At 36.0% G+C, this 21,245-nt stretch overlaps 1 protein-coding gene across 1 annotated transcript; it reads left to right on the plus strand.

Moving 5' to 3' along the window:
* Nucleotides 1-246: 246 nt before the first annotated feature.
* LOC136043267 (very-long-chain 3-oxoacyl-CoA reductase-B-like) lies at nt 247-20,486 on the plus strand (the record flags this gene model as incomplete). The annotated part of the gene is given in 4 exon segments (XM_065728197.1): nt 247-498; nt 8,999-9,045; nt 14,723-14,798; nt 20,329-20,486. Coding segments are annotated over 4 exon segments (432 nt in total), but the record flags the coding sequence as incomplete, so codon positions are not given.
* Between the last annotated feature and the right edge of the window lie 759 nt (nt 20,487-21,245).

The raw sequence follows: 21,245 nt of genomic DNA on the forward strand, positions 1-21,245 counted from the left end.
AATGAAACCTGCAACCATTTCGCTATCGTTTTGGGTTTCCCCTAATGACATCTCTCTGCATCTGATTTTTTTTATCAAATTTACGCATGCGAATTTTAGCGTAAAATTTATTAAGTTTTAAAGTGACACTTAATTAGTATTCTACTTTCCTTACAAAAGTTGCTAATCTTGGGCATCACTGTCCAACCTTCATTACTGCTACCAGTTTCGAGTAGCATACCTAAACCCATATTCATTTCCCGCTGTTCCGGTTTGTGGCTTGTTACTATTTTTCAGTTGGGCTGATTAGACAATCAGTCAAGTGGTTGCTGCAGAACTTCACACTACATCGGGATACCTTACTCGTCATGCTGTCGTTGCTTGAATTGATTGGCCTACTCTCGGTTACTTTTATTTTCTATCTGTTTGTGAATTTCACATGGAGACTTTTGTACACAACTAGAATTGGAAGCATGCTTGGGAAGAGCATCAAGATGAAGGATATGGGAGAATGGGCTGGTATTTTATTTTTCTATACTTTCCTAGGGTAGCTACTATGACGTCGGATTTTGAAGTGAGAAAATTGGAAATTTATCAGAAATTTTTATGTTTTCGATTAGCTGGCTAACTAAAAATTTGATGGGGATATCAATAAATATGGATGCTTAAAACTCAATGACGTCGATTGACGAGGAGAGGGGTCGTTGCTCCCCCTGGATATTTTGGGACGGTTCCTCTCTAGATTATGACCCATTTTGTTTATGTTTTTTATCATTTGGAATTAAAAACTACAGTTGATGAAAAATAAATCCCCCAAAAATATTGCAAACCCACAAATTTAGCCCAGAGCTAAATCGGGCCTCGTTGGGAAAGGGACTTAGGACGCATTTGCAAGAGTAGAGATTAATATAATTACAAAGATCGTTAAAACAGTGGCGCAATTTCGTCAAAATTCTAGTGGGGAGTAGGAGCCAATTATTCTAAATCAAGTGAAAATGACAGTGAAAACTGAAAAATGAGCCATAAAGTAAAAATGAGCCATAAAGTAAAAATGAGGGTAAAATTCTAGTTAATTGACTTCTTGCTATCTCAGAAAGAGTTTAGGTTAGGAAAATGAAACTTACAGGGATGAATCTACAGACAAAATTATGTCCAAAGAAGGTATTTTGAAGCAACTAACTCCACTCCTTCTCCCTCTAGAGGGCCCTGACCCTTGATGACCTTTAAAAATATGTGTGTTACAAAAGTGAAACCTTGCAAAATAGATCTTCTGCTTAATTGAAGTACAACAAAATTGTTTTCAGCTTCATAACTTTGCTCAATTCCATCTTATAAGGTTTTAAAGATATGCAAATATATTTCCTAAATTTTGAAAAAAAACATTGATATGGCTCAAAATTCTACTCAAATAACAGGAATAGCATTTTTCAGATCTACAGGCAGAGAAAAAGCAACTAGTAGCTGAAAATTAAGGTAAAATGCTGTTTTGTCAAAATTTCAATATGTATAGACCTGTCATGTAGGCAAATTTCAGGGCCCTCTGGAGGGGGAAGGAGTGGAGGTGGGTACTTCAAAATACATTCCCAGGACATACTTTAGCCTGTAGACCCATCCCTGAAAGTTTCATTTTCATAACCTAAACCCTTTCCGAGATAACAAGAAGTCAATTAACTAGAACAAATTGAGCCATATAGGTAAAGAAATCCTAAAGAAAACTTACCGTTTCTATGGATGCTTGAATTATGCAGCCTTAATAGTTTTGAAAAGATTTTCGAAGAAACTAAATATCGGCTGAAGAGGGCCAACAAGCTTGGCGGATGTTCTTGAAAATAGTAGAAACAGCCAGGGGTTTCGATTGGGAACCCCCTCCCCTTGATTTTGGAAGATACTTTTTAGGCATGGTATTTCGTCGAAAACAACTGTTTTTAGGTATTTCCTTTATCTTTTTTTTAGGAAACAGCAGCTAAATAGCCCTCTTGATTTTTCATTTGCCCTCCACCTCATTATTTTCGCGAATTGACGCATTGGAGCCAGACTTATGGAATAAACTCTGAAAAGATCAGGATAATTCAGAATTCTTTCAGATAATTCAAACTATGAAAATAGAAAGTTCGCTCATAAACTTTTCTTTAGACTATTTGGACCACTGTGCTAAAAGAGGAAGTAACGCTTTCTAAGGCTTTTCTAAGCTACGCCTTCTAAAACTAAAATCGTTCAGTTATATATCTTTTACCAAGGCCGTAGCCGATTTCAAAAGAATAAATTTCGTTTTTTTCAGTTGAACTTCGTTTCTATTATTTCCGCCACACTATTTCCGTCAGTATTGTAATCAAATTACTTTTTCTCTTTATTAGCTTCTTTGATAGTCTAGTAACTTCATATGCAGGAGATACATTAAACCAGAATGTGGCCCTGATGCCTGGTAGGATCATTATTTTTCTAATCTCATTCCACTCACACGTCAGAGACAGAGTATGTCTCTTTGTGTCTAACTATTAAGTTTTAGCAGAAGGGACATTATTTATTGGAAGTCAATAAATCTCCACCACATTCAGTTAGTGCCAAGCTCAACTCCGTTCTAATATGTGGGTTTCGGTTCGGCTCTGACTTTGTGGTTAATGACCTGCCTAAAATATCAGGTACCAAAATAACCAGTAAGCTGTAGGAGATTTGGGTAACCCGGTGACTTGGTCATATCTTGTGGTTGTTAAATTCAAGTCAATAGATTAAATTCCGTGATAAATGACTGATCACGTACCTTTTATCTTGCGACAACTACATGTAGTGTTTTTGCCTAATATTCAATTAATAATTATTCACCTTGTGGTGCTATGCGCTAATGTATTCTTTTATAACTTTTATTTGAATTTTTGTTTTAAACTCTAATGTTTTTCCTGTCAAATTCAGTGGCAGTTCTGGTCTCCTGCGGACGGAGCAAAATCTTGATTAGCACCCTTTACTTTCCAGAAATTTTCAGGCCAGATTTTAACAAAGGTTTAATGCATTCGCAAAATTTTCGTTCATTCACAAAATTTGAAAACAGAATTTACAAAAACTCGATCTACTTCATTTCATTTTCAAGGGAAGGTGGTGAAGATATGGGGAAAAAAACTGAAATATTCTATCGAATTTACTTATACTTAATGCTAAATGCAACCTCTACTTTATATTAACAAAGGAAATTACAAAATGATCATAACCGCTAAGTTATCTATTTGAAATATTGCGTCCATAAAACTTCTACGCACGGGATAAGTGTCCCCTCTCCCCCCTATAACCACCATTGGTCATATTATTTTCTCCTTCTATTCTATTTATTTGCCTCTTTTTTGTTACGCATTTTTATTTTGTTTTGACTCCGAAGTAGGTCTTTTTATGGGTCCAGTAAATTAACGAATGTCATTTAATAACATTAATAACAAGCGTACGGAAATTAGGAATTAGTACGGAATTAGTAAAAATAGGATAGTTGGGGGTGGCGCCTCGGAGTCAGAGACTCCCCCCACCACGCACGTCTCATTCTTGTCCGGGTGATGTTATTAACAAAAATGATATATGCAGGGAATATTTAAAAAGTAGAACAGCCAAGACACAGATTATTTTTTCACAACTGAAAAAATCGGAAGGAGCATTTGGCTGCGGGATAAGATTATAATATTGGAAGCCATCTTAACTGGCTTCGATGCGTAGGTGCTTAGAAAAGCAGAGGTAAATTCGTTAAATGTTTTCTAGATAATTCGTATAAGGATAATAAGGATGTACGCATGCATTTTCTGGGGGCGTGGGGTGATAAGAATAATATTGATAATGGTATTTGCATGTTATCCCGACCACACTCAAGAAGTAAAGTTAGGTTAATCATAATGAAATATATCCAACTATGATGAAAATATAATACTTTAGTAACACAATTTTGGAAACTACAAAAAAGAATTGTGGTAAGTAGGCCGTTCAGAACACATTATATTAAATACCTAACCTAACCAACTCTATATTAAATATTTAATTAAAATATACATGCACAATAGTTAAGAGCTTATATGGCATTTGTGACGAGGTCGGAAGAGCCAAGAGCAACCACGTATCTAGGACTTGTGCTTATTCTTCCCACCAAGTATCATCACGATCTCTCCACTCTAAGCGTTTTCCAGGATTTCTGGTTTCCTTCTCCAACTCCCCCCAGTGTCATCAGATCCAGTCAGGATTTAAAATGAGAGCTCTGAGACACAAGGTCCTTTTAAATACAAATTTCATTAGGATCCCATTACCCGTTCGTAATTTAAAAATACTTCTTTTTTTTCTAATTTTTCCGAATTACCGATTTAGGACCCCCAACTCCCCCAAAGAGAGCGGATCCGGTCCAATTATATCAATCACGTATCTAGGACTTGTGCTTATTCTTCTCACCAAGTTTCATCGTGGTCTCTTCACTCTAAACGTTTTCTAAGATTCCCGGTCTCCCCAACTCCCCCCAATGACACTGGATTCAGTCGGGATCTAAAATAAGAGATCTGAGTTACGAGGTCCTTCTAAGCATCAAATTTTATTAAAATCAAATCACTCCTTCGCAAGTTAAAAATACCTCATTTTTTCTAATTTTTCAGAATTAACCCTCTCCCCAACTCCCCCAAAGAGAGCGGATCCGTTCCAGTTATGTCAATCGTGTATCTAGGACTTGTGCTTATTTTCCCTACCAAGTTTCATCCCGATCCCTCCACCCTAAGCGTTTTCCAAGATTTTCCCCAATGTCATTGGATCCAGTCGGGGTTAAAATAATAGTTTTCAGACACAATATCCTTCTAAATATCAAATTTCATTAAGATCCGATCATCCGTTCGTAAGTTAAAAATACCTTGTTTTTTCTGATTTTTCCGAGTTAAACGTTCCCCTACTCCGCCCAGATGTTCGAATCGAGGGAACGACTATTTTCAATTTAATCTGGTCTGGTCCCTGATACGCCTGCCAAAGTTTATCGTTCTAGCTTATCTGGAAGTGCCCAAACTAGCAAAACCGGGACAGACAGACAGACGGACAGAATTTGCGATCGCCATGTGTCGCTTGGTAAATACCTAGTGCCATAAAAACCGATTTCATGCATATCACAAACAGATCAAACTTCTTGAGTATGGATAGGATTAAACTTGAGTACCTTGACAATTTGAATGGGAAGTGCCCAGAATTTCAGGAGAATTTAGGATCTTTTGGGGGGAGGGGGGTTGGGTTGTTTTCTCTCTCTACTTGCGTCCTGAAGGATAGTTTTCGGTGCTCGTTTTACTGGTAACGTATCAGGGCTTCCAGTTTTAGGGAAAAATCAATTATTTTAAGGACACTTATTTTGAATATGGGGACAAGGGGAAATCTAGGGTAAAGTAAGAATTTTCAGTGAAAGTTTGATTTTTTCGAACAAAAGGCTGAAAAACGCATCATTGTAATATTGTGAGAAAGATCTAAAACTTTATGTTGAAGTATTGGACATGGTTAAGTGTAGTGACGGATCAGCTGAGGGTCCGACTAACTGCATCAAACAAGTCATTGAAAAAACTCGATTCCTTGGCAAAATATTGTTGTATTTTGTGCAGATACCACTAACGTCATGTTTGGAGCCAATAAATCTGCTTCAACGCTGATGAAAGCCATGGTGCCTCATATCTTGAATGTGAAATGCTCCTGCCATCTCATTCACTAATGTTCATCCTATGCATGCTTGTCACTTCCCAAGACACTAGAAGACTTGCCACGAAATGTCTATTATCACTTTTCCAGGAGTGCTTCCAGGCGAGATAAGTATGTTGAATTTCAAAAGTTCTTTGAATGCAAAGCACTCCCAATTCTCGCACCAGAACAGACACGTTGGTTGTCCCTTCAGGTCTGCATAAAGAGGCTTATTGAGCACCAGGGTGCTCTTACTCATTATTTCATAGAAATCACGTATGACGAACCAACTATAACGAATGACCTTATCTTGTCAATATTACAAAGCAAGTTGAAAAAGCCATACCTTGAATTTATTGACTACTCTCTTGACCTCTCTAATGAATTCAATAGAGTTTTTCAATATGAGCTTCCACTTCTTCATTCCCTAAAGACAAGTGTCAGCAAACTTGTGAATGATGTTGCGTTGCGTCTAACTTCATGGAACTAGACTATATTCGCAGTGTTGGTTTGTTTACCGAACTGAATCCTTACCTTTCAATTGAGTACCTACCTTTAAACCAGACATATGAGGGAATAGCTGCAACTGATTCAATGCAAGAACTCGTAGATGCTCAAGAGCCAAGTGATAATATTGATCTCTTTTACCAGTCTTGTCGAAACTATTATATGGTTCTAATCAAGCAGATTCAAGACCGTTTCAAGTTTGAGGACGAAATTTATAATATTTTGGCATATGCTGAACCAAGGAATGCAGGAAATTTGAAGCCAAAATCTCTAAGGTCACTATTTGGGAGATTTCCTGTAACAGAAAAGTGTTGCTTCCGTAAAACGGACGTAGAATGGAGATCTCATGCAATGACCGTTGTCACTGAGCTTCATTTGGGAGATGCCTAAGTTGAAGACCTGTCAGTTGAGCAGTACTGGATGAAGATACTTAGTCTGAGGACTCGCAGTGGTGAAATTAAATACCCAGAATTGCGGAAGTGCATATCACTGATCTTTTCATTGCCCTTTCGTAATATACCTTCTGAGCGTTTGTTTAGTCTCCTGAAATTAATCAAAACAGACATCCGAAATAGTTTCCAAAACGTCACATTAGTCTCACTTATCCGAGTTAGTTACTGGTTGAAAAACGAAGATAAAACTTCATCAGCTGTCAGCATACCGAAAGCTGTTGCTGGCTTCAAGACAAAAGCAAACACTACATGCGATGAAGAGCTGGAGATGACACTCACTTGAACTTTTTTATGTGTTCTCGATTGTGTAAAAGATTTTATGTATATCATTATCTGGAGATAAAAATAACACTTTGATTCTACGTTACGTTTTCCGTGTAGATTGTATGGAAATCTAGGCAAAATATCTCTTTCTAGGGAGAAAAATAAGGAGAAATCAGATCTAAAGACAAGGAATTTTAGGGAAAATTGATATAAAAATCGGGAAAATTGAAACTGAAAAGTGGAAGCCCTGTCGCGTACCAAACTTTAATCTGCGCGAAAAACTTGTTTTGATCTTATTTTCTAGGGCAATAATGAAAGAGAGGCTAATATGGTTTGGTCAACTTTTACGTTTTTAAAGCATTCCTGGGATTGAAATTCATTAGATTTTGTGCATTGACATTAGTTTTGAGATTGATTGTCTTGTAATTCTGTCCCGTCGATTTCAGGACATTTGACAGTCCAGTTTGTTGTTCCCTTAACGGTAAATCGTTCTCTACAATTGTGAATGTGAGTTAGTGTTACACATTAAGCAATTCTAAACTGACTACAGAGATGATAGTTTTTCTTTGTTTCTTTTTATTTTAGTTGATTGATTCTCCATAAGTTTAAGTCAGAACGGATCGACTGAGGAAATTAAAGGAAATACATATTGTTTGGATTTTATCTGGAACTATCAGAGGGGGGAGGGTTAATTTCCAGAAAAGCAACCATGATATTTGGAATTCGCATGAAATAAATTTCTAATGGTACTACTGTGATTTATGTAAAAAAAATCCTTCAGAAGGGGCGAACCATTAAATAGGTTTTATGTTACTAAGAGGCAACCATTTATTGCCTCTTAATAGCACAATATGAAGAGGGAAGCCATTAAGAGGCAAGAAGAGGTATAACAAGCGAACTCGCATAACTTCGTTGGCTATATCCTATCGAAAACACAAATTAACAGACACTGCAGATTAATTTGACGGTTGTTTGCGGATGGTTTGCTTGTCTTTGAAGCTTTAAATATAGTTCACGATCGTAACCTTTTTATATAACGGGTTTGTTCTGTCCTATTTGATGGGTTTTTGGCTCCAATGGGAATTTTCAAAATTTATTTTTATAACTCAAAATATTACTGTATCACGTCCGTACAATCATACAATTTAATAAATTTTAGAAAACTGAAGGACGTTAAGAACTATAGATGTTATAATTGTAACCCTTTTATACTTCCCAGCCTTTCAGCTCCAGGAATGGCACAAAGAGGCGCCATATTTCACTTTATGGTGGTGTCATTCAGACGAACCAACAAACAATTACGCTGACATGACCAAGAAATTGGAATTTAGACATTATACATCTCTATATGGGTGTGTCGTAGCCTGGTACTTCTGATATTCAGCAACCAATCTACGAAGCTTATTAAGATGACTGGGAGGGGGAGTATGTAGGAGTGGTACTTGCAAACCCAGGCTCAGGGTTTTTGGCTATAAAAGTAATGATGGTACACTCTTCCTCTTTTCACTCTAGAAATGCCACCCAAAGTGCAATTAGGGTACCACATGGCAGTTTATGATGCAATCAGTTCGATTATATGATAAAAAAAATAGATCGAAATGCGTTTTTTTTTACAGCTCTTTGTGATGTTCCTGTTTCCGTCCAGTCCCATTAGTGGCAGAGAAAAAAGGAAAACATTAATGAAAACAAAAGAAATAATACTATATCGCTTATTTTTCACTGTCATTTTCACTTCATTTGGGAAAATTGGCTCCAGCTTCCCCCCCTCCAAGATTTTGGCGAGATTTCGCCACTGCTGCAGGATACCCAGGAACTAAAGGTTATCACATAAAAAATAAATAATACAAAAATAAAATAAAATCCATAAGCAAAATAGCTGCCAGCGCTGTGGAAAAATATGTGCCTCGTCGTCAGCTCCTAAATTATTATATTCTTCAAAATATTACTTTTCACAGGGAATCACTTTAATCCTGAACAGCCGAAGTGCTAATGACCTTTTTTTGGTCACCATTACTCTGCAACGTACAACCGCTGTCATACCTGTTTTTACGGTGCTTCTAATAACGTGTTTACTGTGTTAACGTCACAATGTTTATGCCAAAATTTTCGGTGATTTCTTTTTTTTCTTTTTTTTTCTCTTTTAGTGGTCACCGGAGCAACGGACGGCATTGGAAAAGCGTATGCGGAAGAGGTAAGCCTCAAACATATTACCTTTTAGGGCTTGTACTTGAAATAATGACGAAGCAATACCCAAACCGGAAGGTTTAGTGTAGTGAGTTAATTTATACAAACCAAAGGCTTGTCAAGGACTATTAAGGTAATACACGAGGCGTATGATGCAGCTTCCACACCAAATCAGAAAAATACTAATTTGCCAATGAAAATACACTCGATTTAAGAATACTCCATTCTCAGAAACATTATCCTTGTTTAATTTAGCGAGAAATTATTCTAATTCTTTCTAATTTTTCATAAAGCAAGAAATATATACAGGAAATATTGTTTGGTAGCTAAACCTTAACTTTACTTTCGTTTTTGATGCTTTTATGTGAATTTTAACTTTTCATCGTGCTGCTCGTCCCAAGGCCCCTTAGCCTTATTATTTTGCTCTCTTGGACTAATCTAATTATCATCCTTCTTTAGGTTATTTCCAAATGTAAAGTTCTTGCGGCAGTACCACGTGTCACTAGCTTGAACTTTGAACTAAAAGAAGCAAAACCAATTTGTTAAATCTGGCAATACTTCTTTTCTGTTTGTACCACTCTATATATTTTTATACAGTATAATCTAACTCAGTAATTTTTCAGTACTACATTAACGGTGCGCGTAATTAGCTCCTCCCATTAAATCTGCCATCAGCGGTCCATTGTATATTACCCTGGAACACGTATCTTGGCAGAAACTTGCTCAAAATGATTTTGAAGCTAACTCGATACTTTAAAACCAACTTTGGAACACTCATTACACTGCTAATTACCAACTTTTATATATGTATTGAAATTAATTAATTTAAAATTAGATTCTTTAAAAGTCAGTCTTACTAAGGTGAAGCGAAGTTCTGCGTTCAAGAGAAATCTGACTTGTCGATCCGTGAGAAAATCTAATGTCGCCTATGTTTCTACTTTTTAAATGTTCTCCAGAGCACTTCCATCTCGTCCGGCTTTGTCTAATGGTTCAGATAGGGAATGATTGTATTGTCTTAACTTATATACAGTGGTTTGTACAAACATTGGCAGTCTTTTGATTCCGGAAGGAAACTATACCTTCAAAGGGAAGCAATATCTTCTTAAGGTGATGGTGGCACTTATCAGCATTAGTCCGGCAAATCCAAATCCCGTGCTCGACGGTATCAGAATAAAGCAGTGACAGTGTCTGAAATACTTTGGTATCACTTACGGTCAGACGTTTTGGTCAACTAGATGTTGTCTTGACTGAATCGGTTTGTACATCTACATGCTCGATCTATGGAAAAGCTGTCAATTGCAAGTGGTAATTCAACCGGTTTTTTGCGTCAAAGCCTTTCAATGCTGTCGTCTCTCCTATAATCTGGTACATGTCGCCCTTGTTGTATCGCCCTTGGAGGAAATGTTGCCCCTCTCCGAACGTTGAAAAACATGAAGCACATACTACTGAACTGCAAGATTTTGATAGGACTTCCACTAAGGTTCTCTAATATGGAGATCCAATAAATATATCGAATCCTTGATCCATCAGCAAAGGTAATTGGCCTAGAACAAAGAGCTTTAATGACATCTCTCAGTAAACTATACGACTGACCATTCGCTCAATCTTTAATGTAAATTGATTACTTGAGGTTAGGTTTAAAGAAAGTGAAGACAGCATTAAAATATGAACTAAGGAAATGTGAAGAGGAGGACATGGATAAAACTTCCAAGAATCTGAAAGATGACGCTAGAAGGCATAACAGTAAAATATCTTACTGGCAAGCAAATAAATTGAGAGGGAGTAGTCAATCCGTACTTATCCTAGTTAAAGATAGGAACGTGTCCACAATTATTGGTAAGGAAATTGTTAAAAAGAGATGGGCGGAACATTTTGAGAATGTACTAAGCCGAGATACAGTTGCTGTAAAAGATAAAGAGGAAAATGAAAAAGTTTGTGATACATTGGATGTGAAGGAAGATTTATTTTGTGAGGAAGAATTAGACAGTACTAAGAGGATTAAAAAATGATGAGGCTCCCGGTGCCGATAGTTTGGTAAATGGGCTTCTTAAATATGGCGACTCTGTGGTTAGAAATAAGTTAGTGAAGTTTATTAATATGATTTTGGAAAAATGGGAAGTATGTAACGATTTTAAGAAAACCTTAATTTAACCACTGTATAAAAAGGTGATAAGAATGGGTGTCGTAATTATAGAAGTATTAGCATGGTATCTGTAGGTAGCAAATTATTTATTAATAGGATAGTTTTCTCAACTGAGAGATGCTGTAGACAAAATTTTAAGAGAAGAACAGCGTGGTTTTAGAAAAGGGAGAGGAGGTATCGACCAAATTTTTACTCTCAATTTAATAATTGAGAAGTGCCTTAGTTGTCAAACACCTTTGGTCCTCGGTTTTATAGAAAATGTACAAGCGTTCGATTCTGTTAATAGAAAAACTTCAGCAAAGATCTTATCCTTGTATGGTATACCAGAAAAATACATTAAAGTGATTTGTGCTGTTGTTCGAGAATAATACTGCTGCGGTTATTGTAGGAAATGAGGTTAGCAACTGGTTTTGTATTAAATCATGAGCTACGTAGGGTTGTATTCTAATCCCCCTTTATATAGATCATTTTAATGGACTTTGTCTTTAGGAACACAGGAAAGTCAATGGGAGACCACGGAAGCAAATGGGGAGAAAATGTTTTGGTGTTTCTTAGATGAGGGCCGTTCCTATCGAAGGAAGTATCGTAGAAAGTTTTAATGTTTCTCATGTCTTTCAGTTAAAAAAAAAACTTTTTATTTATTTACTCTCCTATCGTTTTTTAAATAACGCCAAAGATATCTGGCTTCACCTCCGCGGAAAAACCCCCCTTCCCACAGAAATATCTTATGGACAATTCAAACCTGGCGAAAATTTATCCTTACCATCCCCATGCGTAAAATTGAATCGGTAAAGAGGAAACAAGACATACAAAGAAATTTTGTATAGGAATTCTGGTAAATTAACCCAGCGGAAAATTTCCCCTGAAAAGTTCACCCCCTGGAAACTCCCCTTTCCATGGACAATTCTTCCTGTGCAAAGTCCTCCCAGCAAAAAATTTGTCCTTGCCTCCCCACCCAAAACTGTATGAATGCTTCCTAAAAGCAAAGACTATACGTAAATAATAGGCAAACTTTATAACTTAGAAACCTTTCCCCAGGGCTTTAGGGGTCTTTTTATCTCCAAAGAAATATTTATTTGTCGTTTCAACTATGCTGAACAAAACAACTTTTCAATATTTTGATGGGATGATTTTGGGAAAAAAAAGTCTTGTGTGAGGAGGCCTAGTTGTCCTCTAATTTTTTTGGTCACTTAAAAATGGCACTAGAACTTTCATTTCCTTCAGAATAAGCTCACTCCCGGCATTCTAGACCCACGGGTTCGATGCAATCACTCATGGGGAAAAAAAGTAAATAAACACGCATTCGTGATCGTTCTTGTGTCAAAAATAAAAAAAAATTGCGTATTTTTGCAAATATGAGCCTGAAACCTCTACAGTATGATTATTGATACGTTGGATTTAATGATGCGATGCTCATCAAAATTCTATGGCTTTTGGGGGGCTTTCCCCCTTCTTTGAAAATCAGACAAATCTTCTTAGGCTCGTAGCTTTTGATGGGTAGAACTAAATTTAATGAAACTTATACATTTATAATCAGCAAAATAATCCCGCTCTTTTGATATATCTATTGGCATAAAAATTCCAACTTTTAGAGTTTCATTTGCTATAACAGCGGTAACTAAGGCGTATCCAGGATTTCTTTTTTGGGGGGGGGGGCTAAAAGAAAAAAGCTTTACAGAACGCGCCAAGATTTGTCTATATCCACTTTTGTTACTTTTATACGAGGCAGACCAAAATTTGGTGGGATTGGGGGTGTCCACCCTGGTTATCCTTCTCCTTGATTCAGCCTTTAGCGGAATATCATTTTTGCTTTTCCCTACTCTCCCCAGCTAATATTGAGTCATGGTGCATTGTAGAGGACCTGATGAAGTTGTTTCATTTTATTGGTGGCGGAATTCACTGCGTAAAGATGAAATCCTTGGCGTATTGTTTGAAATATTGTTTTGGTTCTTCTCCTGTAAAACCAAGAAAACAGAAATCAACCAACAGGTGTCCAAGAAGGAAAATTCCTGAACAGTGACGAACTTTCGTTCCTTCGCCTAATTGGATTCCTGCATTTCATCGGCTTTTTCTGCTTTTGCCTCCTCCGGCAAAGCCACTCCGCCAGAATAATGCCTAATGTTAAAAGACAAAATCTGGCGAAGTCACTGCATACTTGTCAAACTATTTGACAAGAGTTGATGACAGCAGTCAATCAGTCACATCAATCGAGCCGGTGATTGACAAACCTTTTCTTGGATCGTCAAATGATTCTAGAAGAGTGACAAATTAAATAGGTAACTGCGGTGCAATAAAGAATAATTGTTAGATTTTAAAATACTGCCAACAGTAATCGGAGGTGCCGCTTATATCTGTGTGTATGTTTAAATTAGGCTTAATGACGGTGGGAAATCGACAAATTGTTTATTTGATTGTAGTCTAATTTTAGACGCTTGACAAAATGAATAAGTATTAGATTTTGAATAATAGCCATCCATTTTAAATCGGGCGGGGTGTTTAAAACGTCCATATTGATGGTGGGAGGTTGACTGATCCATTTTTTGATTGTCATGTTATTATTCCTGAATCCTGATTAGCAAATCAATTAGATCTGTGAAGAATAATTATGGTGTAAGTTATTTAAATGAAGTGCGACCATAGACAATGATAAGGACGGGGATGACATCTAAATATACTTGCGCTGTGGCCCTCTTGCGCAAATACCGTTGGATTTCGTCTCTAGCTTATAATGTTCTTTGAAGATAATTGCTTTGCTATTTAATAAAATAAGCAGTGGTGCAAAGAGTAGGATGTTGAAGGGATGTCATCTCTCCTTGCATACAAATATTTTCTGTTTGTTTCTAATTTTTTTTGCCACTCTTCGTTTTCTTTCTAAAAACCTTGTTTCCTAAATTTAAATCGGTACTTGTGTATTATCCCGAACGTTGTCGAAAAGTGAAGTTTAGTTAATCATAATGGAATACACCAAAATATGATGAAAATATAATACTTTAGAAACAAAATTATGGAAAATACAACAAAGAATTATGGAAAGCAAGCTGCCTAGAACGCATTAGATTAAATACCTAACCTTACCCCTAACCATCTCTATTTGTTAAGCATTTAATTAAAATAGACCTTCATCATAGTTCTTCCCACTCAGACTAAGCTAATTATAACTGATTGGAATCAGACAAACCGGTTTTTCTAAGATCAACCAGAGCAAACTTCTCGAGTGTGTTGGGGATAATACGCAAGTACCTTTAAGTCATTGTATAACTCAATTCCAATCTCTTAAGTGCGGTTAAGAAATCACAAGTAACAATTTTAGATAAAGAGTTGGGGGTTGAGGACGTGGTTGTCCTCCTGGTTTGTAGTATGATTTGTGTTTTGTTTAATCTCTATGGCTGCTACTTACTTTGATTTAGTAGCCCCGTAGTATTAGTAGCCCCGTAGTTATTGTGATAGTCTATATACAGGAATTTATTTCATTTCTACGATATTAATTAATTACTAATTAATTACTAATTAAGTACTAATCAAGACAATTTGTCACTTTCAGTGTGCCCGACATGGAATAAACACCGTTTTGATTAGTCGATCTCTTAACAAGCTGCAGAATGTCGCCTTAGAAATAGGTAAGAAACTATTCATTAAAACAATTAGCATCAAAATCATAAGGAACAGTGTTATTTTCAGTCTAGTTTACATTTCCTTCAAGTTTTGAAAGCCTGGAGCCCAAACTCTTCCATTATGTTAAACTTCGTTCTTTTGATCGATTAATCATGTCCCTCGGCTCCTTGTTTTTGGGGTATAAAACACAGAAAATGTGATGATATTCTTAAATTCAAATTAGCTTCTATATTTGTTTTAAAGTAAAACTGAAAACATTTAAACCAAGTCCGGCGCAAAAATAATCATACAGTGTGTCTTTATTCGTTAGCAATTTGACCCATTTCTAAACGTAAGGACAATAGAGGTGTTTCTGTCCTCCAAATTTCTACCAACCATTAATTAGTTTGCGGACAGAGAATTGATAACTAAGATAAATATATGGTAGCTATTCGCAGAAGCATGTTCACGGGAGCAAAAATGTGATCTTCAAATGAAAAGAGAGCTTTAGAAACTTCATGTTCGAGATCCATCCGCAATTGTCTGCAATAGGACCTCCACTATCTAAATCATTTTACTAACATTTTTTTAGAATAAAGTTAATAACTGCAGTTGTTCTGTCAAAATTCTAATAAATCTAATTTCAATGCCTGTCAAGTAGGCAAATTTCTGAGACTTGGAAATAAGAAGAGGATTAATATATAAACTTGGCAATACCTTCCCATAGTGTGTTTTTGACCCTGGATTACTGAAAGTTTCATTTTACTAACCTAGCCCCTTTCCAAGATAGCAAAAAGTAGCTAAACTAGAGCCAAAAATCTAAGCTTTGCATCAATATGGCTATAATTAAAATCATTTAACATCAAAGACTTGAAATTATTACTTTATTGACTTACCTACAAGGACCTCTTTTTGGGAATACCAATCCTTTTTGGAAAACGTTATAGAAAAAACAACAAATAAAACTAGAAAAAAACTCGCATTTAAACAGAAACCAATATGGGAGACATTTTCCTTAGTTACTTCTTATTTTGTCTTTGTTGCATGTTGAGTTGTTGCCATGTTTCTTTTTTGTGTTTTTCATTTTTCTTTTTTGATGGAACAGGTCTAATGAATCAAAGAAAAAGTTTTTAAATGTCCGACTTTTAAAGATTGCTTTGCTGTCTAGAGTCTCTTTAGTTTCAAACTGTCTTTCCCTTATAATTTCTTATCAGATTTTAAGTATATTTCCCCTGCTCTCTACATAATTTGTTTAATTTAATCTCTTATTAGTTTGCTTTTTGATAAATCTATTTGTTTAGGTATGTTTGACTAAAAGAAAAAAAAATGTTCATTGGCATAGCTTCATAGAAGTATTTAATGCTTACGAAGCTTTAAATGTAAAAAACCAGAGCTGAGGAGATGGAAAAGCGGAAATGACATACCGATAAAGGAAATGGAGTCAAGTTTTCATAAATTCATGCTCAAAAGTTTGCAATCTGAAGCAGATCTTGGGCAGGTCACATATTCAAAGGGGCTGAGAAGGAGCAACTCACTATTGTTATTTCCCCCCCCCCCCCGCCTAAGGTTTAGTCGTATATTTTTATGTTTACATTATGAAAAAATTCTTCTTCTAAATTTTGGAAAATACTTTATGTGTTCGTAACTAAAAAATTGAAAACAAGTCCTTGCCCCCCCCCTGCCTATATTTTGACCCCTTCTGTAAAAAGGCATATTTGAAACAAATCTTTGAATTTTCTAAGCTCTTGTCTTCTTCAGATTTTTCTTCTGTTTATTAGTGTTGTTTAACTTTTATTTTGTTATTTATATTATTTCTTCTTGTGTAGGAAATTTTTCTAATTTTGAAAAGTTGTCAAAATAAACAATCTCCAGCTCTACAAAAAGAAATAACACACGAACTGATGAGTGATGAATCATATGAATCGTGAAAACTCACTATTTCAGATTTATGAATAAATTCTGAAGGCTACTATTATGAGCTTTTAAATGCCATCATTAGAAAGGTATTAATCCAAAATATTTGGTTATGACGGTTTTTTTCTAACAGAAAGTAGTAGTTAGGCCTAAGCTTTTCCTAATTACTTAGTCATTGTGACTAGACTCGCAATTTAGTCCGGCAATATAAGAAAAATATTTTTTTTTTGGGGGGGGGGAGGGAGATATCAGGATCTTTGACTTGGTTTAACCTGACTTCTGTAATCCTTACAAAACTTGGCATCTAATTAAAAAAAAATGGACATTCATATTAGCCCATCCGTGTTTGCTGCAAACATAGGTCACGTTTGAGCTCATTACATTTTCTCCCCTTATAGTAAACCCTGCGAAATCAAGTTCAAATCTACACGGTTCTTACGCGTCTTCACCCATTTTCAGTCAATGGTTTCCATATTAGAGGGACACTCGATTTACAGACTCAAGTCACGTTTTGAAAATAAACACAACTTACTTTTGTTCTGTTTTAGTCTTTAATTGTCACATTGTACATAAACTTTAATTTTCTTTGCCATTTTAGTTACTTTCTGCAACATAAAGGTGCCATATTAACTTTTTATTTCTCTCCATTTGATATTCTTTCGGTTAAGTAGATAGCTTCATATATTTCCGGCTAAGGCGCCTGTTTTAGTTTCCTAAGTCACTCTACATTAGTGGGGAGGAGCCGGGGATCCCAGGCTTCATGAGCAGTATATAAGCTCGGACATTATGGATATTAAATCAGTTTAGAAGAGTTAGTTTTTTGTTTTATTCAGATTATGATCCTAATTGTAATGAATCAAATGAACATGATATTATGGGAAATGAAGACCCTCTTGTTTCACCCTTTCAAAATGACTCAGATTAGGAAGTTTTTCATCGATCAGATTTATAAGAGTTCTATAAATCTCATCATGGAGAGTCGGTGGCCAGCGTTTACCCCCCTCCCCCACGTGGATAATAAGCCTTTCCAAATTTGAGAAATTATTTGAGTTCTGTATTCGTATTTTCCGTAGGGGGAAAGAATCATGGTACTTATGGGTTATACGTCACTCACTCAAGTTAACGTTGTGTAAAACTCGAGAACAAACCAGTTTCTTCGTTAGTTTCTTTCAGCTTAGCGAGAGACAAGAAAAAGATAAGTGAAAGAATTGATGAGAAATATACAATTTGGGATGTATATTTGTACATAGGGTGGGGAGGGAAGTATTTGGAAAGTTTGAAGTCATGAAACAATTTTTACTTCATAACATGCAGAATAATGGTACTTAACACATCTTGCATGCAGACCCGCTTTAATTTACCCCCCCCCCCCCTAATTTACAAATATGTAGCTCAATTGTTTTCTTTTGTAACGAAGAAACCGGTTTGTTTTCGAATTTTACACGTCGTTAATTTGAGGGAGTGGCGTATGATACAGAATTACCGGAATTTTTAATGGAGAGAGCCGCATTTCTCGATATTATTTAAAAACGATCAGAAATTAAATAAAAAACAAGTTTTTCAACTGAAAGTAAGGAGTATCATCAAACCTTAAAACGAGCTGAAATTATTACTTCTAAGAAAGAGGTTGCCTCCTCCTTAAGACCTCGCTCTTTGTGCTACAGTTTTTTTTTAGGATTTTGAAACAAAATAGTTAAAATAGAAGTGGTTCTGAAAATCAAATAAATAAAAAATTTCAGATTGTAATAACGAAAAATTTTGCTATTATATTATTGAATTCAAAATTCAATAATATAATACCAACTAATATAATATAATATTACTAATATAACATATAATATCTAATAAACTATATATATAATCTAATAAACTATATATAATATCTAATAAACTAATATAACTAATATAATATCAATAATATAAGACCAATAATATAATATAATATTGAACTCACCAACAGGGTTGCCACCTTTAGCACAAAAGTGCTATTTTAGGATTGGGTACTGTTCTAATTAAACGGTCACTGTTTTTCAGGAATCGTTAATTAATTTCTAATTCTTAAAGAATTAGGACAAAAAGTCAAAACTTTAAAGTACAGCGTCTTAACAGGGGTTTAAAGTACAGCGTCTCCACATGCAAAATGTGTCAGGTACAGTTATTCTGCTTAATATGAAGTAGGAATTGTTTTCTGACTTCAAACTGTCCAAATACTTTAACCCCCCCCCCTAGTTGCAAATATATAGCCCAAAATGTACATTCCCCATCTATTTTGTTACTTGTCTTTGACTTGTCTCGTGCTAAGCTGAAAGAAACTAATGGAAAACCCGGTTTGTTTTTGAGTTTTACACAAACGTAAACTTGAGTGATTGGCGCATAATACACAAGTACCACAATCCCTTCCCCCTACAGAAAAAAAAACTTCCAAAGTCGGAGAGCCTTCTTTTCCACAGGGGGGGGGGGGGTAAACACCTGAAAGTTTATTTTTCCTAACGTAACCCCTTTCTGAGATAGCAAGAAGTCAATCAACTAGAATTTTACCCTTTTTTAATTTATTGTGCAAGTAAAGGGGATATTCGATCTGTTTACAGCGCTTAAATCAGCTAAAAGTCATACGTCACTATGACTATATGACTATATATAAATCCCCAATACATTTGCTCCTATGTGCGCATATATTAGTTAAGAAACTGGTTTCTTTTACTGTATATTGTGATCCTCTGGGAAGTACTTGTCATAGGAGAAGTAACTTAGACAGAGTAAACAGAAAAGTCGTGACATTAAGTAAATGGTCATTCACCTCAATTTGACTGTGTAATGTACGATTCAGTATGATTACATAAAGTTCTCCCCTTTTATTAGAAACTGCTCTTACAAAAGGTAGCAAATTTTGTCCAGCAAAAACGACCGAGCGACGTCGTGTGAATTAGGGTGACATCTCTTAGGTGAAAACAGGATTCTCTAAAATCTTCCAAGAAAAATTCCTCTATCTAATCAGATATAAATCTATTTCAACTACGTAAAAAAAAAGTGCAAATCGAATACTTTCTTTGATGTATAAACATTAAGCTTTGGTTTGTTTTGAACGCGATTTTGTCGACCGGGAAACGGATTTTCCAACCGTGGTCCTTCATGTGCCGTGGACGTAAGACCCAGATGCAGAGGTGGAATTCGAACTCTGTCAGTACCTGACTAGAGATTTGGTAAAAGTTTCAAATGATTGCACTCATTTCCTTGCAGTTACCTCAATACGATATCGTTTTGTAATTATCCATGATTTCATAGCTTGTCCAAAGTTCTAGTTCTATTTGAAGGGTTATTACACTCAATGCGGAAGAGGTGGGGGTACTAGATATAGAAAAAGGTCTTTATAATGCAGTCATAAAATATATAGAATTTTCTGTTTCTTAGCTTTGCCTGATACGCATCACAGAATTCAGTGGGGTGCCATTTCGGAATGCAAAATTTAAGAAAAGCCGATAAAAGGGATAGAATAAGCAAATAATCCGAAAAACTCGAAAAACCAGGGGTAATTTTTTTTAAACTCAAATTTTGAAATGTATCAGCATGAAGTTTCCAATTGCTCCTTAAGAACTTGAGCAACATATTTGGTTTGAGTACCTAATGTAGCATATTTCCTTGTAGAATCAAGATATGACGTGAAAACTAAGACTATTGACGTGGACTTCACAAATGGCCCTGAAATTTTTGAGAAAATCGCAAAAAACATCGAAGGGCTGGACATTGGAATTCTTATCAACAACGTGGGGATGTCTTACAGCTACCCAGAGTTTTTGGACCAGGTAAGCTATATATATATTTATATTGTCGAAACTTGATGAGGGGGGGGGTCGACTTTTCACCAGTTATGACTAATTATAAATTACTAGCTGTTGGGGTGGCGCTTCGCGCCACCCCAACACCTAGTTGGTGGGGCGCTTCGCGCCCCCCCCCAAGCCTCCCCGCGCGCGTAAGTCGTTACGCGCCATAATAGTTACGCGCCATTGTAGTTGTGTCCCTATGTCCCACCTGTGAATATAGATATATATATATATATATGGTTTTAACTACGTAAAACTTGCGAATATACAACATTCTTTGCTGTCCCATTGTCTTTGCATATAAATAGATTGTCAGGTTATCCCCCTGTTTCCCCCGGTGTCCCCGTTGTAGTTGTGTCCCTGTGTCCCGGTCGTCATTTATATTCCCTGTGTCCCGGGTCCCGGTCATCATTTGTATCCCGGTGTCCCGGTCTGTATATACATTCGTTTTTTAGTTTTGTTTTTCTCCTTTATTTTTTTCCTTTTTTTTTCTTTTTTAGCTTATTTAGATTTTTAGATTTTTTAGTTTTTTTTATTAGTTTTTAGTTTTTATTTCTTTTTAGTTTTTTTGTCCGGTCGTCATTTATATCCCCCTGTTTCCCCCGGTGTCCTCGTTGTAGTTGTGTCCCTGTGTCCCAGTCGTTATTTATATTCCCTGTGTCCCGGTCGTCATTTGTATCCCGGTGTACCGGTCTGTATATACATTCGTTTTTTAGTTTTGTTTTTCTCCTTTATTTTTTT

Source organism: Artemia franciscana, unplaced genomic scaffold (assembly GCF_032884065.1).
Source record: "Artemia franciscana unplaced genomic scaffold, ASM3288406v1 Scaffold_4199, whole genome shotgun sequence".
Classification (NCBI taxonomy): domain Eukaryota; kingdom Metazoa; phylum Arthropoda; class Branchiopoda; order Anostraca; family Artemiidae; genus Artemia; species Artemia franciscana.